The following is a 23,911-nucleotide window of genomic DNA, read 5'->3' as shown; positions in this document are numbered from 1 at the left end:
TTATGATTCTCAACACAAGACATGGGCGTAAGCAGTTGGTTCCAACTTTTAATTCGATTCTAAACTTATTTTTCAATATCTCGGTGAAATTTAACTTAAGACGTGGAGTTCAAAATACAACGGGTAGATTTAAATTTTCCACGGGCAGAAAAAGGATGAACAAGTTATATAAGTATAAAACTGTGCATGTGTATTTGCATGTATGTATGTATTCATGTGTGCATGTTTGTATGTATATATGTATATGTGTATGTACATATGTATGTATGCATGTATTATGAATATATATGCATGTTTATATGTTGCGATATGCATGTTTGTATGAATATAAGAAATTATGCATGTATATATCCATGCTTGTATGGATCGTATGTATGGATGCATGTGTGTATGTATGCATGTATGTATGTGTGTGTGTATACGTGAATTTTTATATATTTATACATGTGTTTATGTGTAAGTATATGTGTATGTGTATATATATATTTATATACATATATATACATGGATATATGTGTGTATATATGTATGTACGTATATGTGGAAGTATGTACGTAAGAATGTATGTGTATGTATGTATATGTGTATGTGTGTAAGTATGTGTGTGTTTATGTATGTGAGTATGTATATATATGCATGCATGTAAGTAATTTTGTATGTATCGATGCGTGTAAGTATGGATGTATTATATAGTGTGCATGTAAGTATGTTTGTATGTATTTATCATGTATATTTGCGTATATATGTGCATATTTATATGTATTAATGTATGTTTGTATGAATATAATAAGTTATGCATGTGTATATCCATGAATATATACATGTATATACACTTGTGTGTATGCATATATGTATGCATGCATGTATGCATGTATATATGAATGTATGTATGCATGTGTGTATGCATGTATATATGGATGTTTGCATGCACGTATGTATAAATATATATGTATATATATATTATGTATGCATTTTTATATGTAAATGAATTTGAAAAATAACGTGCTCTTAACTAATGCCCTACTACGCGATTCTCATGAATTCAAGTAAGTCTCATAAATTGGAGGAGGTGGCTTCAACTATAGAGGAGGCGGCAGCTTCAACTATGGAGGGGATAGCGGCTTCAACTTAAGCAAAGGAACAGGTGGCGGCTTGAGCAAAGGAGGAGGCGGCGGCTTAAGCAAAGGAAGAGGTGGCGGCTTGAGCAAAGGAGGAGGCGGCGGCTTTAATATTGAGGAAACGGCGGCTTGAGCAAAGGAGAAGGCGGCAGCTTCAACTCTTGAGGAAACGATAGCTTGAGCAACGTCCTCGTTGCTAAGGTGTTAGTTAAAAAGGTGTGTATGTTTAGTTGAGCTAAAAATTAACGAAAAACTTATTAACAAATATTGCCCTTCTACGCGATTCTCACAAACGGAAGTAAGGCTTAGCAGGCAGGCTGCATTTTTAAGCTAACAAAAATTATCTTTTCTCTTCTGTTCTTTCAGTGATGGGCTTATACAAGAGTTCGTCTCCGGCCTTCTGATGGATGAGCATTAAATAATCGTGCACGTGGATTTACAGGTGAGTACGTTACAACTAATATATATATTTATATATATATATATATTTATAAACACAAATATTTATCTCTATACATAAAACTGTTTGTCCTGACTAACTGACTGACTTATTGACTAACTGATTGGTGATCAACTCAGAGCCCATACTGTTTGAGTTAGGAAGTTGAAGTTTTCACTGTAGTTACCTTATGTAATGAAGGTGCACGTTAAGGCGGGGTTTCGGGAAATTCCACCCGCCAGGAGAGAAAAAATCGCGAAAAACGTTTGTATGAAACTTTTCTTGTTTACCGTCCGATCGGCTTAAAACTCAATTTCAAAGATCTGTGAGAGAATTTATTTAAAACGAGCAACGGGCAAGGCCGCGGTGTACCCTCAAATATCCTATATAGAAATAGGTCCAAATTCCCCACCCCCATAACTCGGCCAAAACTCAACCGATTTTCATAAAATTTGGGTCTCTGTTAATGGATTGGCCTCTAGATAAATTTGGCATCTAAATCGGGCAACTTTGTTCTTGGTCAAAATTCAAGTGAAAATGGTACCCTCAAATATCCTATATAAACATAGGTCAAAATTTCCCTCCCCCATAACTCGGTCAAAACTCAACCGATATTTATAAAGTTTGGCTCCTTGTACATGGTTTGGCCTCTAAATCAATTTGGCATCTAAATCTGGCAACATTATTCTTAGTAAAAATTCATCTGAAAATGGTACCCTCAAATATCTTACATCCTATATAGACATAGGTCAAAATTTCCCTCCCCCATAACTCGGTCAAATCTTATCCGATTTTCATGAGGTTTGGCTCTTTGTTCATGGGTTGGTCCCTAGATCAAATTGGCATCTAAATCTGGCAACATAACTTTTGGTCAGAATTCATGTGAAAATGGTACCCACAAATATCCTATATAGACATTGGTCAACATTTCCCACTCCCTTAACTCGGTCAAATCTTATCCGATTTTCATGAGGTTTGGCTCTTTGTCTATTTAGTTTACACATACCAAGGGCCGGAGTATACCCGTTAGTTTTACATATACGTATAGGTCCATTAAGGTTATTTTTATACCAATATATATTTATAGCTGCGTATTTTTAAAGCCTAAGATGTGTTTATAAATTTTGGATAAGAAATTACTAGAAAAGAGTACCCCTAACAGTTAAACTATATATAGTTTATATTGTTTGGGTAGAAATGAGGAACAGGACTACAAAAAATTGCTGGTGGTTCGAATTACGGTTCGAACCGGTTTTCTGACTTCAGGCTCAGTTCGTGAACCGACTTTCTATGTTATGGTTAAACCCTTCGGCTTGTCATATATTTTCAAAATTGGAGGCAACTATTTAAGGTATTTAATTTATAAAACTGGCATCTACAAAATATGGTTAGATAAATGAAATGCTTGGGATTAAGATTCGCTTTTAATTAAGCAATTAAATGGAATTCCGGCTTCGAAGCGGTTCGATTAAAGCCCGCTTGACAGGCTGTAAAGCGGCCTCAAGAGCCTACAATTGTATAGAGTTGTTTTTTATTCTTCTACAAATAGCTCAAAAATATTTTAATTAATCATTTAATATAGCTGGGTCCAACGTCTCGTCTAACCGTGTTGAATGTTAACGAAGAAACTGCATTCTTTTATGTGAAATGCATTTAAAACGAATGCGTTCCTTCAACTTAATGATATTTTGTTACACATGACCAAATAGTATGCACTCCTTTTTTTTGTGCGTTGTTTTCTGCAGTTACATTCGTTTATAAGTCTCTGAAATGGTATGAGTATAAACTTTATGGCATGGCAGATGCCAAAGAAGACGGCGCCCGACGCGTAAGCAAGGCAATCGGTGTCAATGGCCCCCAAGGCACACGCACTGCCGGCAATAACCACAACACCACCACCATCAACAACAATAACAACAATAACAGGGGAAAATTACAAAATAAACGACAACAAATTAAACGACGAAGGCGCCGAAGCAGCAGATACCCTGTACTTGTGTGGGACTTAACGAACTACATTTGAACTATAACGAAATAATGCAAATAAGTTTCTAGAACCGGTTTAGAGAAGCATCTCTTTTAGCCAGGAATTCCAATTCCTTTATCTATCATTCACCAAACCATAAACCACATTCGTGAGATTCGGAACAGCCGAATCTTCAACTGAACCGAACCACTTTTGACCAAAGAACAGCTCAATATATATGTATTTTGCACTTTGGATATATTTTGAAAGACCTTAAAGTAATAATAAAAATAATTAAAACAATAAAGTCAATAAATTGAAAGTATGTACAAATAATAAACATAATTTATTATAAATTCAATTCTTATATAGAAACCCAAATTCGAACCCAGGCTCACATAAAGTACTTAAAATATGGAACTAGTTCGATCCGCGAACCGAACAAAAATTACATCTATAAGACAAAATCTTCTAATTTGGCTGTTTATTAAAATCTGAGAGCAAAACTGAAATTCAAAATTCGGTTTATTTGTTGAAAGTGAATATTATCTCTAGCTCATAGATAAACCTTATAATCTACGTATTAATCTAGATATATATCCATCTGTTTGTATAGATAGGAATACTTGCGCTAATCAGGAATATATTTATCATATAAATAGTCAAAGCATTCTTATGCAATGCAATTGTGCAGCATGCAGCTTTGGCCAATTACAGGGTATTTTAAAAACAACAGCCAGATATCTTTAAACTGAGCCGAGCGCGCGCGCGCGCCAAGTGCTAATGAAGATTCCGAGCTGCAGCAGCAACAAGAACAACATTAAGTACCCAGATTCCGTGTTGCAGTTGCACAGCTGTGCATGCCACAAGCACACACACACACACACAAACACACACAGACACACGCATGTGTTACTTATAAATAGCAAAGATGCTGTGGGTACTACCTCAAATAAAGTGGCCGGCATTGCAGTTTATTGCATCACTTGGGCAAAGAGTTTTGGACGACGCCAACTTCGACAGCGATAAACAAAAGTGGCTTTTGTGTTTGGACTGCAGCAGGGGCAAAGACTTTGATAGATGTTATAGTCCCCGACAATAAATGAGTGTATAAATACATGCACGCATTAAGTCCAGCAGCTCGCATTTGAATGCATATAAATTTTGAAAACAAGTTGAAAATTTATGCACATCCCACACAGTCCCAGGGCGATCCGAATGGGATTTAAGGCTAGCACAAGCATAAATAACCATAAGTGTTTATTATAATATACGTATATTTATAGAGTGGAAACAACATAATGCGATCCCAACTAATCTGAGACTCATGACAATTCTATCAGTTGCATAATCTCCATTGAATTATTGCCGTTGCGAGCCAAAAAGCGAGCTCCTTCCATTAATTCCATAGCTATCGGATCTGTCAATATGTCCAGGTATGTCCTCTCACTGGCCATATTGAACATTATGTTATTATTTTCACATTCTTTGAGGTTAGGCTAGCCGGAAATTGCAATGGCCGCCGCGTCAGAGTTGCCAGGCTTTGCAAGCGCGGCTATTCGAAAGCATGGTAACAAGTCGATACTCTAACGATTTATCGGCATCGATCACAGTTACTTTTGATGAAATATCAATATAAACAAGCCCGCATTGCCCTTGAATATCTGTTTTAGATATGTAAAAACTCAAGGCTTTTCTGAAAAGACGCATACCTGCAAATACCAACAATTACATTATTTGTATACTTATTTACTTGATAGCACTTAATATCGATAGTTTTTTATCTCATCAACTCTAGCCACGTGGCATCTGTCACATATGAAGCTTCGTGGCTTGGCATTCAGTTTCAACTCGTTCAGTTCAACTTTTCAACTTTAATGAAACGCATCAAAAAGAAAAGAACAACTTTCAGAAAATGAGATATGGCTGCTTTCTATGGCTTAAATCTGAAGCCATACTGTAAGTATGTGCAAGTGGTATCAAAGTCATTTCACATTTCGACCGTTGCACTGGACGAGGGGGATTTCGTCAAGTTCTATTTAACAATCCACAATCGGAAGTTTGCGCTGGCGACTCTAAGCAAGTCCATTCCGCAAGCGGTGTTAGACTTGAACTTTGGCCGCGGCGATGAATTGACTTTTGAATCGATTGGCAATGGTACAATGTCCATACTTGGCTACGTGCATGACGGCCATGAATCGGATGACGACTCATTATTTGGCGAAGCAGGTCCACAGAATACGACAGCACGCAATTGGTATGGAGAGGATTACTATATTGACGATACCGAAAACGGTATGGACATGGATTACGATGAACGAACCTCCAATGGTGGGCAGTACCTTAACGATGGACACCACCACAACGAATGGCCGAACGACAACGATGTGCAGTCGGACAACGTTGGGAGGTCGGTGAGTGATGGCCAAATCGCCACCGCTAGGCTCTCGACAACCGACAGGCAGACTAACACCGATAGGAGCTCTTGCCGAGATGACCCGTCGCACACCGATGGAGGGTCTGACAACGGCGTGCAGTCCGACTACCCTAGGAGGTCAAACAGCGTTGGCCAATCTGACAACCTTTGGCAGTCTGACAACGATGGAGAGTCTCACACCGATAGGACTTCTTATACGGATAGTCATTCGTACCCCAATAGAAAGTCTATCACCCATGGGCAGTCTTGTACCGAAAGGAATCCTGACAGCGATGGCCGGTCGAATACTGGTAGGAAGACCCACACTGGTCAATCCGACACCGATGGGTATTCCGGCAAGAAGTCCATCACCGATATGAAGTCAGACAAAGATGTGAAGTTGGACAACCTTAGGAATTCTGACAACCATGGATTATCAAACAGTAGTGGCCAATTGGACAATCCTGGGCATTCCGACACTGATGGCCACTCTGGCAGCAATAGCCATTTAAATTCAGATACAAAGTCTATCGCTCATGAGCAGTCTGCAACTAATGTGAAGTCAGACAAAGATGTGAAGTTGGACAACCTTAGAAAGTCTGAGAACAATAAGCTATCCGACAACCATGAACAGTCCGACAACGATGGAGACTCGAACACCGATAGGACATCTTACACGGATAAAAAGTCTATTTACGAGGCTCATTCTAACGCCGATATGAAGTCGATAACAGATGGCCACTCTGACGCCGACAGCAAGTCTCACACCGATAGCAACTCTGACACAGCGAGAAAATCGATCATTGATGGCCAGTCTGATACGGTTGCACCGGCTGACAAGGATGTAAAGTCGGACAATGATATGCTATCAGACAATCAACTGCAGCCTGACAACGATAGAGAGTCTGACATCGACAGGACATCTTATACGGACACCGATACGAGGTCGATCACTAATGGGCTGTCTGATAAGGATCAGAAAATCGATCAAATCGAACGGAAGTCGGTCACAGATGGCCACTCTGACACCGATAGTAGGTCTGACAGCGATGGGCAGTCCGACACAGATAGCAAGTCTTACACCGATAGTAACTCTGACACCGATAGAAAGTCTACCACCGATGGCCAATCTGACACCGATGTGCAGTCGGACATCGATCTGAAGGCAGTCAACCTTGGGAAGTCGGACCACGAAGTGAAGTCTGACAGCTTTAGGAGCACAGACAGAGATGGACAGTCAGAGAGAACTAAACAGTACAACAATGAAAAGTACAACGGAGGACAATATAACGCAACAGAGCACAACAATGCACAGAACTACTATGGACGTCAGGTCTATTACGGCGAACAAACCGACTACGGTGGACAGTACGATAATGTACAGTACGACTATGAACAGTATAACAATGGAACGTGTATCGGTGAATCGTATCACGTTGAACAGTATAACGGTGAACCATATATCGGTGGAGCGTATAACGGTGTAGAATATAACGGTGAAGAGTATATGGGTGAACCGTATAACGGTGAACCGTATAACGGTGAACCGTATAACGGTGAACCGTATAACGGTGGGCAGTCTACTGTTGGACCGTATAACGATGAACAGAATAATGGTGGACAGCATAACGTTGAACACTGTAACGGTAGACAATATAAGGGTGGACACAGCGACTACGGTGAAGATAGTGTGTCCAGTGCACAAAGCGATTCTGATGGACAGATCCGGTTAGGTAGACAGAGCGAACAAGGCGACAATGGTAGCCAGTGCAATGATGGACAAAGAGACACCGGTGGAGAGCACAAGTACGGAGAACAATATGTCCACAGTAAACAGATTGTATGTAATGGACAAATGGAAAACGATAGACAGATTGACCATGATGGAGAAAGCGACGACGCCAGACAGTACACCGTTAGACGCTACAATGGAAAGATCGATTACGATGGACAGATCGACTACGGTGGACAATACAATTATAGTGGACAAGTTGACTACGGAGGAAAGAACGCAGAGAAAACATCTGATATTCAGTGGTACCCTGCCGCTGAATCTGAACTAGTACGGTTCGCCGCACAAGAGCAGACGGACGACAACGACGCCAAGGACGACGTGAACAGGACTGATAATAGCAAAACGAACATGATATCCAATGCTGATGATGATTATTTGCCACCACCGCCAAAAAGGGCCAAGGCGCCGACATCGAACGCTATTAAGGAGTCGGTGGTGCTACCCATAGATGATGGGATGCCTGAATAATGTCCATGCAATGGTAGGTATATAAACAAAGCACATATATGTATATTACAACAGTAATGCATTTTCCATTTTCAGAAGGATATGTACTAAATGCAAATGAAACTGGAGATCCTGCAAAAGGGGAAACAAGAAATTACGGAAATAATGCAGCTATAGCACATTTGATGCGTCTCTCCATCAATTATTGCAAAACTTAGAATTGTCAGATATAAATATACGTATATTATATTATATATATATTATTATACACTTCATGTTATTTATGTGCGTGTTGCCCCAAATCCCACTTAGCCCACACAGGGACTGTGTGTGCGATGGGCATAAATGTCGCAATTTGTTTTCAAATTTATATGCATTTAAATGCAAATTCAGTTAGGCTTGTTAATAAGTATTTAAATATAGATATTGTATTTATTTTTTTATATGCACTTTGGCAAGCGGCCAACACAAATTCGTATCTAGAAAAAAGAAATGCTGTTAAAATCGAAATAACTTATTCGTATTCAAATTCTCATCAAATTTTTGGTTGGAATGTAAATTGTAAAAAACAAAAAAAAACAAATTAAGACTTTTTCATTAATTTTAAAATAGTGTCCCGTCTGAATCGGGTTATTTCTCTAGATTTATTTGGAATGGGAAATGATTTTATTCTTTTTAGAAATACGATTGATTAATTTTTCAATAGCTCCTCCGTCTGAAACGTGTGCCTCGGAAAACAGGTGAAAAGTGAGCTGAAAGCAATTAGCAATGCAAGCTGTGACACCCACACACACACACACACACACACACTCACACTCACACACACACACACACAGGCATAAGCCTAGCGAGTGGAAATACACAACCAGCTGCAATTAAAGGCATTCGCATATTGGCACATTGTTTCCGCGCCTTCGACAGGCAACCCAGTCCGGTTTGGCATCCAAACTCTGGGTGCCAGCTGAATGGAAGCAACTGCCTGAATGAGTGACAGTCTTAATTACAGAGAGATTAGCATGGCCGGGCAGACGGTCCGCGGGCGCACGTCGTCCCTGCCTCCATTGGAGCCAATGTCTCCAATGTGGGCTCAATGGCTCAGTGGCGCGCGGTGGTTGATGCTTGTCGGTGGTTGGCTGGCGGCGCAGACGAATTGTATTCAATGTCACGTTTCGTGACGATGACGCTGCGCCCTTAGATGATAAAAGGTGAGAGCCGCACAGGTGGGTGCCGCTGCCAGAGGCTGCAAGCCGTGTATCCCGGATGCCTACGCCTGGCCATGCCTTGCAGTTACTTGTGCCTGATGCCGCTGCTGCTTGGCCGCTTTTGTTACATTTGATTGTCGCAAACGAAGTGGAAAAGTAAATGTTACACACACACACACACACGCGCACATGCAGCATAACGGAACTGCACACTAATTACTTACTCCTTGGCAGCAGGAGAAAACGGAACCCTTTTTACTTTAACGCTTCTATGCTTCGGCCTCTTTACACTCTTTATTTGCCTTTCATTCTCTTTATTTCTTTTGCGTTTCTTTTTTCATTCTTCTATTTTATTTTTTTTTTTTTTTTTTTTGCAAGCGATAATTGAAAAGCAGCAGCAGAAATGATTGGCCTTTGTTTGCGCGCACGCAGCAAACGGGCCACGGGCGACCACTTGTCGGCCAGAGGGGAAGAGGGGAAGTGGCTGCAGACGCATGGCAAAAGTCATTCAGCCTAGTTAAATACAATAGGACTCGAGCTACAGATACATACATTCAGCTAATATCGTTTTAATGGAAATGGGAAAATTAATAACTCGCCATGCTGTGCGCCATGAGCAATGATAACAGAAGTCAATTAATCCTGAAATATGAGTATTTTGCCCTTACGAATACCTTTTATTTTTGTTTTGCTGAGAAATTCTTAAATGTAGCATGCAACAACTGTCTTAAAACTATTTTAAATATATTCATGTCCTTATCAAAATTGTAAGTATAAATAAAATCACCAGCTTCGGTAAGATCAATTAATTGCCAATTTTTGAGGTTAGGTTAACTTCCGTTGACACATTTCCTTTTATAATAATAATACACATTAAAGCCCTCTACCATTAATAATACCTTTTAAATGTTTCCCAATCAAGTAAAGCGATATTTTGTATTTAAATGGCGCCCGTCGATTTGCATATCGTTCTGTGCAATCATAACCTCAATGTTTTAGCTGTGCACGCAAAGTTTTACCAAAACATGTCGAAGCACCAAAAGAGGCATAAAAACATTAGCTAATTGCTTTGTTATTCCAATTCCTGTCACACACACACACACACACACACAAACACATGCATGCAGACGCTCACATGCACTAAAATATAAGCAAAACAGAAGTCAAATCTTGACAAATAAAAATAAGAGAGACAACAGCATAGGTGAGTCGAGTCCCTTGCCGAAATGTCATTGCATTTGTTCGCTCTCATTACTGTTGTTTGTTGGAAATTCAATTAGTGCGCGTGAACACGCAGCTCAACATACCCAGTTGGAAATATACAGCAGACGTTACAGCTTGCAAAATCAGGGAACAATCATGAGATGTTTTTTTCAGAGTTAACCTTTTTTGCTTAACATAGTTAATTGACAATCTTTAGTTTTAATATATATACATAAATATATTACATTTTCAAATGTGGGTGAGACTCTTTATCCTTTTCAGATCTAAAGTGCATCTGTCAAGGTCATCGTTTTTTGCCCGCTCGAAATTCCTTCTGGGAAGGCCATGCACACATGCATAGATAACCAAGTGCATGGAAATTAGCACATTTCTTAATTAACCCTTTTACGTGGCCCAAATCTTTTTTTGTCTCATTACCTTAGATTTGACATGTGAGTGTGAATGCATATCCCAAATGCATTTCAGACTGTGCGGAAAAGTGTATGTATGTATCTTTGTGTATTGGAAAAATGATGTTCAATTAGTTGTTACTATTACAGATAATTTCGCAAAATGCATTTAATAGCAGTTAATCGGGTAAAATTATTATTTTTATCGCATTTTGCATGTACGCGCGCGCAGTACAGATTTTAAGTTTGCGCTCAAAGCTTGAGTGAATTTAAATTCTAACAGTTGAGCACAAATGTAAGTTAGCGTTGCCACACGACAGTGCGAACTAAGCGATGGTATTGCGCACACTCTTATCGGCACTACAGTGTTGCTATTACCCAGCGATAGGTCGATTACGTAAAAATGGCATAGAGAAAATCGATACTCCAAGGCCATCACTAACATTTGGCAAAGACGCTAAACAACGCAAAAGCAAAAAATGAAAATTTCACAATAACTTGCGCCAAAAAATATTTACAAGCTGTAAAAATATAACAACTGCATTAGAACACAACCAGCATTATTGATGATCCGTGCAGCAGTGAATTCAGCTCAACACAAATAAAATAAAGTCAACAATAAAAAGCAACGCGGCAAATCGTGTAGGTAGAATTGGCCCAGTTGGTGGCAGAAGAGGTGGAGTTCGGAGAGTATTGAGCGCAAGTCAACAACGTAAACAGTTGGATAAAATGTACAGCCACTATTAATACAACATAAAAGTGGCGTTGGTTTCGGATTATACAAATAACGAACGGTACTTCTTACAAAATATGCAAGTAAGTTCTGCCCGTTCTTTCAATATCCCATCGAATCATTTACTAACCAAACGAGGTTTGCAGCAAGCGGATGACCCACCATCGCTGCCCGTGGGCACTGAGGTGAGCGCCAAATACAAAGGAGCATTCTGTGAGGCCAAAGTCAGTAAAGTGGTGCGCAACATCAAAGTAAAGATCGCCTACAAACAAGGTCTGGGCTCGGGCATCGTATCGGACGATGCCATCAAAGCGCCACCAGGCCAGCTGCGCGTTGGCGCCACTGTCGAGGTGCGTCATCCGGATCGCAAGGAGACCGTAGAGGCGACCGTAACCAAAATTCAGGATTGCTCCCAGTATACGGTCGTCTTCGACGATGGCGACATTACGACGCTGCGTCGCACGGCTCTCTGCCTCAAGAGCGGCAGGCATTTTAATGAGAGCGAAACCTTGGATCAGCTGCCGCTAACACATCCAGAGCATTTCGGCAATCCAGTAGTCGGCGGTCGACGCGGACGGCGACGAGGTCAACTGAATGATGGCAGCTCCGATGACGATGACGAGAGCGATGCCAAGGAGGTGGTCAACGAGAAGGAGGAGCACATTGGCAAGGTTGTTTGCGTTGAGACCGAGTCCAAGAAGAAGGACAAGGAAAAATGGTTTCCCGCGCTTGTCGTGGCGCCCACAGCGCAGGTCAGCAAGCAGGTAAGTGAAAGCCAATTTCTAGCTAAGGTTTGCATTCAATGCAATTCCCAATCCAAATTGTAATTTACACGCATTTACCATTTACAGGCCACTGTGCGCATACGCGTCAAGGACGAATATCTGGTGCGCTCGTTCAAGGATGGACGCTACTACACGGTGCCCAAGAAGGAGGCGAATGAGTTTACACGTGAAATGGCCAGCAAGCAGGATGTGCCCGCTGTACAGGCGGCCCTCGAGTTTCTCGATAGCAGCAAATTGCCCGCCCACTGGGATCGCGACTCGTTATTCGGCCTGTCCAATTTAACCAGCGATGATGACGGCGAGATCGATTCGGATTCATCGGATGATGAGCCGCACGAGGAGAAGGATCTATTTGTGGCACAGCTATACAAATATATGGACGACCGGGGCACACCACTCAATAAGGTGCCATCCATACAAAGTCGCGATGTGGATCTCTATCGCCTGTTCCGGGCGGTACAGAAACGCGGCGGCTACAATCGCGTGACCACCAAAAATCAATGGAAAATGATTGCCATGCGCCTGGGCTTTACGCCGTGCACTTTGAGTATTATGAATCTGGTGAAGCAGGCATATAAGAAATTTCTCCAGCCGTATGGTGATTTCCATCGCAAGCTCGGCTGCTCCATGCTGATGACATCGCGCAACTCCAATCGCAGCAAAGGCCGCAGTCTTGTGCGCGCCAACTCGGTGGCATCACCCAAGCCGGCTGAAACCACCAAAATGGAAACCATAAGCAAACTGGCAATGGCTAATCAGACAACTGTTGCTGCCAGTAGCGTTGGCCCCACCGCGTCTGCGGCGGCAGCAACTGCAACAACTGCGGCAGCTAGCAGTAGCGGCAGTGCGACGACTGCCACGCCCGTACGCGCAGCCTCAACAGCCTCACAATCAGCAGCTGAGGAATCGGAGAACACCAGCGAGTCCAGCGTGGTCGTAGAGCCGGTGAAGAAACAGCGCAAAGCATCCGCCGCCAGCAGTGGCAAAGTCAAGAATCTAGTGGAGAAATATGAGGAGAAATCAGGCATATCCAACGTTGCGCCGGCAGCAACAGGCGCCGCCCCAACTGCAAGTGTCAGCAGCACATTGGCATCCGCATCCACGACGACAGCAGCGGCAGCTGCAACAGCTGCTGCTGCTGCGGCAGCAGCAACAATTGCAACGGCGAGCGCCAAAGCGGACGCCGAGGCGGATGTGCCACTGTCAAAAATCAAGGCCGCGGCAGCATCGACGCGCAACAGCATAGACAAGGAGCCCAACGTCGGTGGCAGCAATGCATCCAGCAAGGCAGCCTCAGAGACGCAGCGAAGTCGCGATGCATCCCCCACAGCGGGTAAGTGCAACCCATTTGATTTAACTGTAAGATTCCTGCATACACAATCGGTGCGACCTACTCTCCAGATCATCAGGTTCTAGATTAGTTCCCTTGTCCAAGTGGAAGTTCAGTCAAGGCCCACAATTGTGTCCTTAATTTGTAAATGTTTTTTTAAGATTTATCACATGGTCAGGCTAAAACTTTGCTCAATCTATATGCAAATTGACAGACAGACGGACTTGGCTATTTCTACTCAACTGTTCAGGAATATATATATGTATATATATATATTTCTTTTGGGCTCGGAGTTGTTTTCTCCTAAGCGTTACACGTTATTCGATAAAAAGATCTCAAATCGTTGTCTTTCATGTATATAATTTAAGGCAAAAAAATGTAATATCGCTCTTCTCCCATAAGTCATCGATATATCCGTGAGTCCATGTCAGATAAGTCTCACTTTGACCTTGTGATAGGCATTGGCGAGAACCCCACGCAGATTCCATATATGTTCAAAGGCCTCCGGCTGCACGTTGTAGGCGGAATCGACGGCCTTGGCCCAAATCTCAAGATTCGGCTGCTTTTGCTGCTCGTCGCTTACAGGCAAACGGGCCGTCCATAGTGACCAGCCATAGTGACGACCATCGGGCACATTCTCCTGCTCCAGCTGGGCGACATGCCACGATTTGCCACCATCAGTCGTTAGATCCACGCGCTCAATACGCCTACCACCCCCGCTCCAGGCATAGCCACGCACCGTTATGAAGCCCTTGTCAACCTTCACCCGCTCCTCGGGTATCGGTGTGCAAATGGCCGAGGTCACGGGCATGGCCTGTATGGCCTGCGCCTTGCTAAAGTCAACTGTGTCCCAATCTGTGCTGGGGCTGAAACCCTTGTAGTCGTTCTGCTGCCAGTGGGAGTCGGACTCGTGATCGGTGACAACGATGCGGGTCAACCACTTGACATTGCGTGCGCCCACAGTGCCGGGCACAATGACCCTTATGGGATAGCCATGATCTCGACTCAGCGGCTGTTCGTTCATTTCGTAGGCGAGCACCACGTCGCCGCGTGGATCCAATGCCTTGGACAGTGGTATGGAGGCGCCATATGGATGGGCAGTGGGATCCAAATCGGCACCCTCGAATATAACATGCAAACGTTCATCGGGCTTTACGCCCTGCGCCCGCAGCACATCGCAGAGCCGTGCACCCGACCATTTGGCATTGCCCACTGCGCCGGCGCCCCAGGAGAGGCCTGAAACAAGAAGATAAGATGCTTAGGCTAGACTTGGACAGTTAGTTTGTGACATACCCTTGACTGGCTTGATGCGCGTCATTTCGGAGCGCCGATTGCCGCCGCACATGATGGCCGCTGTGACCGTGTGCTTGGGCAGCTTTTTAATCTCGTCCAGATTGAGTGTACGGCTCGGCTGCCCAGCGCCCGACTCCACCTCCAGCTCCAGTTCGTATTCCTCGGGCTTAAGTGTTGGCACCGGCAAATGGTTGCGCACATAGAAGTACTCGTTGGGGGTGTAGAAGTGCTCGCCCAGCAAACTGATCGGTGGCTCCGCATTGAAAGGCCGTTTGCTGGTCGGCTTGAGCAGATCATGACGTTTCGGCTCCTGGGCCCAGGGTGAGCCCAGCTCCTCCTCATCCTCCGCAACGACTTTATTCAGACTGCCAATGCGAAAGCTCTCGAGCAGCTGCAGCACCTCCTGTGTATTGTGCTGCTGATAGATGGCCCAGAAGGGATCTATGGCATTGCCAGCCGCCATTAGAATCTTGTCGCCGCCGGGATGATTGGGCGCAAATTCCGTGACATCATAAACGCCCACACCGTAGGTGATCCAAATGCCGTTCTCTGGTTTATCGTGACGCAGCACGTCCTCCACGCTGTATGTGGGCAGATCCGAACGCTTTGTCTTATGCCAAAGACGCGCCTCTGCCTCAGCATCCAATCCAGCTGCAGTCGGTGTTGTCAACGGTTTTGTCTGCTCCAGCGGCTGCTGGCGCTTTTTGTCCAGCTCATTGAACAGCCAGTAGCCAGCTCCAATGCCGCCCAGCGTGGCAATTCCATAAAGTGTGGCATTAAATGCTCGACTGTTCTGGTTTCCTTTGCTCCCATCCTGCTGTTGCTGTCCTGCTTGAGCTGCACTTGTTCCCAGCAGGCGATGACGCTGTTGATTACTGAGTCGCAGCTGCCTGCTGGCCGAGGTCAGGAAACGAAGTCGCATGATTATATAAGCATTCACTGCCAAGCAACTAATTCCGTTTAATGCCCCGTCCCTCCGCCGCTGGTCGCATTGTCTGGAATGCGAATAGAGAATAGAAAACGTTTCGATTGCTGTTTGTGTTTTTAATTTTTCGGCATTGGCCTGCCCAGCTGTCGCAGTGTTTGAACTATTGATAAGATCAATTTGACTTCAATTTAATCTTTGCTCTCTTTTAATCTCTACTTTATTGGGGGCCTGCTCCGAGCTTTCTTTTTGGTTTCTGTTTGTGCTCGCCTTTGCGTTTAGCTTTTGTTGCGCCGGCATAAGCACGTACACACACACACACACCTGTTTGCTGTTTTTTATTTATTTTTTTTCGTATTATCGATAGTTCGTGCCGCGCTATCGGCACGTACAAGATCTTGCCAGTGTTACCAACAATCGTAGATTAAAAATAGCTGGCATAAGCACTTAAATTAGCTGCAAGTAGCTAAATTTAATGAGAACATGCCCAATTTAATTAGTCAAATTTAATTTCCTTATGTATTACCAAGCATATGCATTGTATTATCAAAAGGTTGCATGTTCTAAGCAACTCGTATATAAAGAAAAGCAATGCATATCTGGTTGACAACAGCTCAGCTAAATTGGCACAGCTAGTGGTAATGTCGATAAACACAGCCGGAGTTGTAGTAGGGGCTTTCCCTTTAGCAATCAAATATGCATGACTAATGGGCCTAAACTATTTATTATGATTGGAATGTCACAAATATAAGTAACAGTATGCGCACACGCATAAGACAGCAATAGCAACAGTTATTCATGCGCATCCATCTCTTTCTAACCCATGCAGCATCAACTGCAGCTGCAACAATAACAACAACCAGCTCAGGAGCCACAGCGAAAAAGGAGAAACATCAACAACGCAAACAGGTGGAGAAAAGCGACGAGAAGCGCGGCAAACGCAAGAAGGACGAAATAACTGTTGAGAAATTTGATACAGGCGATTTTAAAGTCGGCATCGGCGACAAATTGAAGGTCAATTATCACGAAAAGAAATCGCCCAGCTCCCATGGCAGCACCTACGAGGCGAAGGTCATCGAGATCAGCGTACAGCGCGGCGTGCCCATGTATCTGGTGCACTATACCGGCTGGAACAATCGCTACGATGAGTGGGTGCCGCGCGAGCGCATTGCCGAGAATCTAACCAAGGGCTCCAAGCAAAAAACACGCACCATCAGCACCAGCAGCGCCAACAGCGGTGGTGCCCCCACCCAAGCAGCCAACACAAGCAACAATAGCAGCAGCGGCGGCGGCGGCGGCAGTGGCAACATCAGCGGTCCCAGTGGCAACAGCTCATTGTCGCTTAAAGATGCGTCCGGCAAAGCGGCGTCCAGCGCGGATCATCAGCAGCAGGCATCGGGCACTGGCACGGGCGTCGCCATGCTGCAGGGCCTGGCCAAGACGCCGACATCGACAGCGACAACACAGGCGGGCGGCAAACGCGGACGTGGACGCAGCGACTCAATGCCACCGCGCTCCACCACTCCCTCGTCGGTTGCCTCCAATTCAAGTCGCACCAAATCGCCAGCCGCCTCGCAATCTCAGGTCCAGCTAAAGCATAAACGCCCCATCCGCACTTTGCCAGCGAATAGCAGCATCAACAGCAATCAGGGACGTCGCATCTCTGCCTCCGCATCCGTGTCGGCAAATGTTTCGGATGCCTCCACGGCGAGCGATACTGACACCGATTCCGATGAACCTGTGCGTCGTCCCAAGCGGCTCAATACCAAGGAGCAGCAACAGCTGCAACAGAGCAAGGCAAAGGCACAAGCAGCAGCGACAGCAGCCGCTGGCAGTGGCAAAAAGGTGGCACCGGTTCGACGCACCAGCGTCAGCGAGTATAGCGACGAGGATGAGGAGGAGGAGCAGCAACAACAACAACAACCGCCGCCGCCGCCAAGCAAACAGCAGGCACAGCAGCACCAGCCGCCGGCTGTGCAGCGACCGCGTGCAGGAAATCGTGCCATGAGCAGCGGAGGCGCCAAAGGACGCGACTATGATCTCAGCGAGATACGCTCAGAGTTGAAGGGCTTTCAGCCACAGCTGCTGGAGCGCAAAGATGCCATCAAGAGCGAACTGAGCGATGCGCAGGCCAAACAGGAGACCAAAACGGGCAGCTCCACGGAGCAGTCGTCCGAAACGGATTCCTACATTGACGAGGATTCGCAGTCATCTGAAAAACTTGATTATCGCAAGCAGCCGACGATCAGCGACAAGCGCAAGGCCGCTGCCGGAGCAACAGCAGCCACAAGCAGTGCCTCCTCCTCCGGAAATGCGGAGCAGCAGCATTCCAGCGAGCCAAACATCAAGAAAGAGTCGGACAAGCCGCATATCAAACATGAAACGCCAGCCGGCGAGGAGCGCAAGCCATTCAAAACGGAGCCCAAGGAGGATCACCCGAAGCCATTCCACAGCGGTGCCGATATAAAGCCCACAACATCATCTACGTTAATTGCGCCGGCCCGCTTTGGCGCCAACAGCAGCAGCAGCAGCAGCGGCACAGCCAAATGCACATCGGTGATTGTGGAGAAGCCGCTGACATTGCTCAAGAAAGTGGAAAAAGCCGAAGCGTCAACATCAACGGCAACATCAACAGCTACGGTGGCAACAAATACACTGCTGTCTGGCAAGAAGCTGGAGCTGCTAAAGAAACAGCAGCAGCAGGCAGCTGGTGCTGGCAGCTCCATGGATGCTGGCAAAAAGTTTGTGGAGCCGGTGCTGCATAAGGAGACGGCCACATTGAAGGTGGAACTGCCGGCTGCCTGTTCGCCCTCCTCGTCCAGTTCGTCCTCCAGCTCGTTCTGTTCCAGCAGCAATTCGGTGGCCACTACGGTTAGTCTGAGCAGCAGCTCCTCGGCCACACGCTCGCTGCCGGACATGAGCAAACTGGAGATCAGCAGCGGCACAACAACAGCAGCAGGAGCAACCGGCTCATCTGGCGGCATGGCCAAGGAGACCAAGTACAGCAGCGGCAGCAGCAGCAGCATGCACATGAGCAACATAACCAGCGGCATTAAGCTGCTCCCCTCGGATGTGTATGAGTTCAAGGACACGGAGCCCTTCGAATTTGAGAAACGCATCTCGCCCATGGCCTCCATCAGCTGTGCCGGCACCTCGGTCATAGCCAGTGGCACTCCAGTAGCTGCCAGCAGCGGCAGCCACGTCGGCAACACAGCAGCAACAGTTGCAGCGCCCGTTGCTGTCAGCGCCGCAGCACGCAAGCAGGCGCTGAAAGCTAGCGCCATAGCGCATAGCATTGAGCAGCATCAGTTGCCACATGCGGCACACGAGCCGCGCAGCTATGCCGCGAGCACAGCAACAACTGCAGCAACAGCGGCAGCAACCACGCCTGGCAAGGCCAAGAAACGCGGCTCGCCGCTTAAGGAAGCCAGCCTCACGTGCACGGACAAACCCAAGCTGATCAAACTGGAGCAGCAGCCGCCGCAGCAGCAGCAGCAGCAGGCAGTCGTCACAGTGCAGCCCTCGCAAGCAGCAAGTCCGAATAGCGGCAAGCCAGCGCCAGCAGCCGCCATCAAAGCATCTGCAGCTGCAGCCGCAGCAATTGCAGGCGGCGCACAGCTAACTCCTGGCCATGCCACGCCCTTCGATGTGCTGCGCAAGTCGCCCAGTTTCAATTTGAATATAACAGCGCTCAACGAGGAGCTCGCCCAGACGGTGCAGGAGACGACGCGCGCGCTAACGGATGCACTGCAGCCGCCCACAACACCAGCAACACCGCCGGCAGCAGCAGCAGCGGCAGTAGCAACATCAGCCGCAGCTGCAGCTATGTCGGGCGCATTCACACCGGTCATAGCTGTGCCCGTTTCACCCAAGCTGGGCACGCCGCCACAGGCGTTGGGCGTGGCCAAGACAACACAGCAACAGCAGCAAATCGTGGGCAGTCCCTTTATGGAGACGCGCAATGTGTTCGAGCTGAGCACCTCGAACGAGGGCAGCGGCTACAGTTCCGGTGAATCGAACAAGGACAACAAACTGGAGAAGCTGGAGAATGTCAAGATATTGCTGGCGGGCACAGCGGGTCCCTTCGATTTGGATGAGGTCAAGTACGAGCAAAAGCCCAGCTCCATAGCGGACAAGGTGCTCAAGGCGATCAGTCAGAAGAAGGAAGAAGTGCAGCAAAGTAAAACCAAATGCCAAACAGACAACAACACAGACAAAGACGAACCTCCGCAGCATCCAAGCAGCATCAAATTAGAGCTGAGCAGCAGCAGCAGCATCAGCAGCAGCATCAGTAGCAGCAGCTCCACACTGAAGCTGGACACCTTGAAGCTGCTCAGTGAGCCGCTCAAGATACAAACGGGTCCGGCGCTGTCGTCGGCGGTGCTCAGCGATTTTTATCATCGGACGAGCAGCAGCAACAGTCCCGAAACCAAGTCCATATTGGACTCCTCCCTGCCGGCGAAAAATAGCGAGCTGAGCGAGACAATACAAAAGCTCGAGTGCGCCATACAGCAGAGGAAGACGCCAGTGGCGGGGCAATCGTCCATGGCGTCATCTATAGCTGGTACGCCGCCGGTGACGGCAACGGTGGGCACCGCTAGCTTCTCGGATGAGTCGATGGACAGCACCGATTCCGAGCAGCGTCTGGTCATTGAGGATGTTATGGCCGAGGAGCCCAGTACGGTTAGCGAATTGAAGAGTCCAATGTCTGAGGCCTCTGGCAGTCTGACGGGCAGTGCACCCGTTAAACTGGAGCTGGCTGCTGCGGGCAGCAAACAGCTGACGGCGGGTCTCCAGGCGCCAATTGCGCTGAAGCCGATGTTGTTGCTCCAGCCGGGCATGCCGTGTGGCCCAAACACTTACCCAACCAAGGAGCTAGCTGCAATTGCAACAACTCAAACAACAGCAGCAACAACAATAACAACAGCGGCTGGCGGAGCAGCTGCCTCCACGGTGCTGCCACCGGGCGTGCCCATTGTGCTGCCCGAAATACCCGTATCTGTGGTGGTCGCACTGCGTCACAGTCCCGGCAGCGCCAGCCCCGCCTCACCCATGCCGGAGCACAAGCTGGCGCCCAAACAACCGCTGCCCGCCGATGATGGCGGCCTGCTGCTGAAACCGTACACGGTTCAGATCAGTCCGCCGCTGCACGATGCCCAGACGTCGGCCGTGGAGGCCAAAGCTGCGGCATCGCCATTGTCGCGTCCATTTGTCTTGCAGCAGGCCAAGGAACAGCCCATGCATGTCTCGCCCGCTGCTGGCAGTCCATTGATCAGTGAGGCCACCCACAGTGAGGCGGCCATCAATCTGCTATGCGAGGAGACCATACCGGGTAGTCCGGCACCAAACTATACCAGCAAAGACGAACCGATCACCATCACGGGCAGTTCCATGGCCACAGCAACTGGAGCGGTCGTCACTGCCGTTGTTGCCACAAACGCATCCGGTTGCTCCAGCTCCACGCTGACCATACCGGGCATAACACCATTGCCACCGGATACACCGCCGCCGCGTGTCACGACAGCGACTCTGGTTGGGCAGTCAGCGCAGGCGGCTTCGGTGTCGCCCAACAGCTCGCCGGAATCGCCGGCCAGCCCGGATGATAGCAGCGAGGAGACAGGCAGCAGCAGTCTGCACAGTGCGGCCAAAAAGTATGCGGAACTCGAGAGCAACGTGCTCAGCGGCAGGCGCAAAAGGCGTGCCAAAGCCAGCGATGTTAATCTTCAGTCTGCGGTCCATATGACAGCTGCCACCGCCGCCGAGCTGCACGTTCTGGGCAAGCGTCGCAGGCAGCAGTTGAACAGCCAGCGCAAGACGACAACAACAACAGGCAAGTACCAAGATTATATTAATAATACAATTATATATTCATATATTCCCATATTTTTTCTCCGATCTGCTTAGCTGGTTCCGATACCGATGACACTTCCGAGAATGTTGTCACACCGCAGCGCCATAGCACACGACAGCAACTGTTGCCGCAAGGGCAGCAACAGCTGCAGCAACAACAACAGCAGCAACATCAGCAGCAGCAGCAGCATCAACAACAACAACTCCATCAGCAGCAACAGCAGCTGCAACAACAACAACAACCAATACAAACGATAGGCAATGCATCGGGCGTACGACCATGTCCATACAATTTCCTTGTTGAATTGGGTAAGTCCGCAGCCTGAAACTTTGATCCTTAAAGAGGTTATATTAATTTGCAATATTGATCCTGCAGATCCCTCGCTCAGCGCGGAGCAGTGCATACTGATACTGCGCAAACAGATACAGGATTTGCGCAAGGCCTACAACAGCATCAAGGGCGAGCTGGCGGTCATCGATCGGCGGCGCAAGAAGCTGCGACGACGCGAGCGCGAGAAGAAGCAGCAGCAGCAAATGCAGAGCCAGCAGCAGGGCAAAGTTTGCGCATAAGCAATCCAAAATGCAATACATATACATACACAACCTATGTATATATATAAAGCTATAGAAATTCAAAAATTGTAAATTTTGTATCGATTTAAGTCGTTCCTTGAATTCTCCCACTTCACCCTATTCTTTTTTTTTTTTGCTGCCACTCTCCCTCCCCCTCTCTCTCTCTCTCGCTCTGTCTCTTTCTTGAAACTAACAGCTATGCAGCATTCTATGGCCTTCAATCGGAGTTGAAAGCCATTTAAGAATATATAAAGCTTAGCCTAGCATAACTACAAGCAATTATAAATACAGAATGTAATACATCTAAGCCTTTATTGAGTGCGCTTTATTGTTCATATTAATAATATATACATATGTATATATGTATGTTTAGGAGACGGCATAGCCGCCCTCGAGATTGATGTGATGGCCATTGACGAAGCTGGACTTTTGGCTGAGCAGATAGCCAATGGCATCGACCACCTCGTGCACCTCACAGAAACGATTAAGTGGTATGTGCGCCAAGAGTGGCCCACTTTTGGCCGGATCTGTCCAATTGTCACGGCCCATTTTGGTCAGCACCACGGTCGGATTTACAGAATTGACGCGTATCTGGCGTACGCCCAGCTCCAGTGCCAGCGATTTGGTCAGCGAGTCTACCGCCGCTTTTGTTGCACTGTACGCCGTGTGGCCAGCAAAGCTGCGGGATGCGGCTATGGAAGACACATTCACAATGGAGCTGCCATTGCGCAGCTTGGGCAGCAGCGCCTGTGTCACATTGAAGACGGCCTTAATGTTCACATTAAAGTGGCTGCGAATGGGCATATTAGCAACAATGGCAGTTTGGACTTGAGCAAAACAAATACATACGTATCGAAATCCTGTTCGGTCAGCTCTTCAAATGGTTTGATAATGGCCACGCCCGCATTGTTCACCAGTCCATCGAGCTGTGGCACTGCGGCCAGACCCTCGCGCACCTTATCCCAATTGGACAAATCGAGCAGCAGTGGCTTGATGCGTTGCGCATCCGAAGCAACCAAATCCTTCAGCTGCGCCTCGCTGCGTGCCACCGCAATGACAGTGGCGCCCGCGCTGGCCAGCTGCTTGACCAGAGCATTGCCAATGCCAGCACCGGCGCCGGTCACCAGTATCACCTTGTTTTTAAGATCGCTCCACATTGCTTCTTATTTTTTTTTTCTTTTTTCGTTTTTAAGCGGAAAGTTTTTTGTGCTTGCTGTGCTAGCTGGTCCCCAGCGACTGCTCCCGGTATGCTGTTCTACAGTGTTTGCATATTATCGCTTTAATCCGCAACGAGCTTTCGAACGGACCAAGCTCTAGTTGCCCTCTCTCTCTCTCTCTCTCTCTCTCTCTCTCTCTTACACACATTTTTAGAAGTCTCCCTTAGTGCTGGCAGATCAGTAGGGCATTCAATGTCATGCCAATAGTT

The 23,911-nt window shown here is 46.8% G+C and overlaps 4 protein-coding genes and 1 long non-coding RNA gene across 5 annotated transcripts; 3 read left to right on the top strand and 2 right to left on the bottom strand.

The window, feature by feature from the left end:
- The first annotated feature begins 1,013 nt into the window (after positions 1-1,013).
- Positions 1,014-3,992, top strand: LOC135441156 (uncharacterized). The gene is made up of 3 exons (XR_010438415.1): positions 1,014-1,334; positions 1,485-1,560; positions 3,303-3,992. It is a non-coding gene; the product is annotated as an uncharacterized LOC135441156 (long non-coding RNA).
- Positions 3,993-5,445: 1,453 nt separating this feature from the next.
- Positions 5,446-8,449, top strand: LOC135441106 (serine-aspartate repeat-containing protein F-like). The gene is made up of 2 exons (XM_064700579.1): positions 5,446-8,219; positions 8,278-8,449. Exon 1 carries the CDS (start codon positions 5,446-5,448, stop codon positions 8,200-8,202), a length of 2,757 nt encoding a protein of 918 aa, XP_064556649.1. The 3' UTR covers positions 8,203-8,219; positions 8,278-8,449.
- Positions 8,450-11,439: 2,990 nt separating this feature from the next.
- On the top strand, positions 11,440-22,792 carry htk (hat-trick). Its single transcript, XM_064700687.1, has 6 exons — positions 11,440-11,812; positions 11,876-12,493; positions 12,581-13,847; positions 16,892-21,892; positions 21,967-22,221; positions 22,289-22,792. The coding sequence occupies exons 1-6, from the start codon at positions 11,807-11,809 to the stop codon at positions 22,480-22,482; spliced, it is 7,341 nt and encodes a 2,446-aa protein (XP_064556757.1). The 5' UTR covers positions 11,440-11,806; the 3' UTR covers positions 22,483-22,792.
- Positions 14,185-16,346, bottom strand: shop (shopper). Its single transcript, XM_064700689.1, has 2 exons — positions 15,138-16,346; positions 14,185-15,080 (listed from the first exon to the last, which is right to left on the bottom strand). The coding sequence occupies exons 1-2, from the start codon at positions 16,057-16,059 to the stop codon at positions 14,272-14,274; spliced, it is 1,731 nt and encodes a 576-aa protein (XP_064556759.1). The 5' UTR covers positions 16,060-16,346; the 3' UTR covers positions 14,185-14,271.
- LOC135441192 (L-xylulose reductase) lies at positions 22,781-23,740 on the bottom strand. Its single transcript, XM_064700690.1, has 2 exons — positions 23,335-23,740; positions 22,781-23,275 (listed from the first exon to the last, which is right to left on the bottom strand). Exons 1-2 carry the CDS (start codon positions 23,640-23,642, stop codon positions 22,855-22,857), a joined length of 729 nt encoding a protein of 242 aa, XP_064556760.1. The 5' UTR covers positions 23,643-23,740; the 3' UTR covers positions 22,781-22,854.
- Between the last annotated feature and the right edge of the window lie 171 nt (positions 23,741-23,911).

Source organism: Drosophila montana, unplaced genomic scaffold (assembly GCF_035044405.1).
Source record: "Drosophila montana isolate Dmon_TW-CO22-7 unplaced genomic scaffold, ASM3504440v1 contig_1853_1, whole genome shotgun sequence".
NCBI lineage: Eukaryota > Metazoa > Arthropoda > Insecta > Diptera > Drosophilidae > Drosophila > Drosophila montana.
This window is presented reverse-complemented; position numbering and strand designations above follow the sequence as displayed.

Coding starts and splice junctions, on each gene's coding strand:
- htk (XM_064700687.1), top strand. Junction 21,893..21,966: donor CAAGACGACAACAACAACAG/GCAAGTACCAAG, acceptor CGATCTGCTTAG/CTGGTTCCGATACCGATGAC. Junction 22,222..22,288: donor CAATTTCCTTGTTGAATTGG/GTAAGTCCGCAG, acceptor TTGATCCTGCAG/ATCCCTCGCTCAGCGCGGAG.
- LOC135441106 (XM_064700579.1), top strand. CDS start 5,446: ATGGCTGCTTTCTATGGCTTAAATCTGAAGCCATACTGTAAGTATGTG.
- shop (XM_064700689.1), bottom strand. CDS start 16,059: ATGCGACTTCGTTTCCTGACCTCGGCCAGCAGGCAGCTGCGACTCAGT. Junction 15,081..15,137: donor GCGCATCAAGCCAGTCAAGG/GTATGTCACAAA, acceptor TTCTTGTTTCAG/GCCTCTCCTGGGGCGCCGGC.
- LOC135441192 (XM_064700690.1), bottom strand. CDS start 23,642: ATGTGGAGCGATCTTAAAAACAAGGTGATACTGGTGACCGGCGCCGGT. Junction 23,276..23,334: donor ACCGAACAGGATTTCGATAC/GTATGTATTTGT, acceptor GCCCATTCGCAG/CCACTTTAATGTGAACATTA.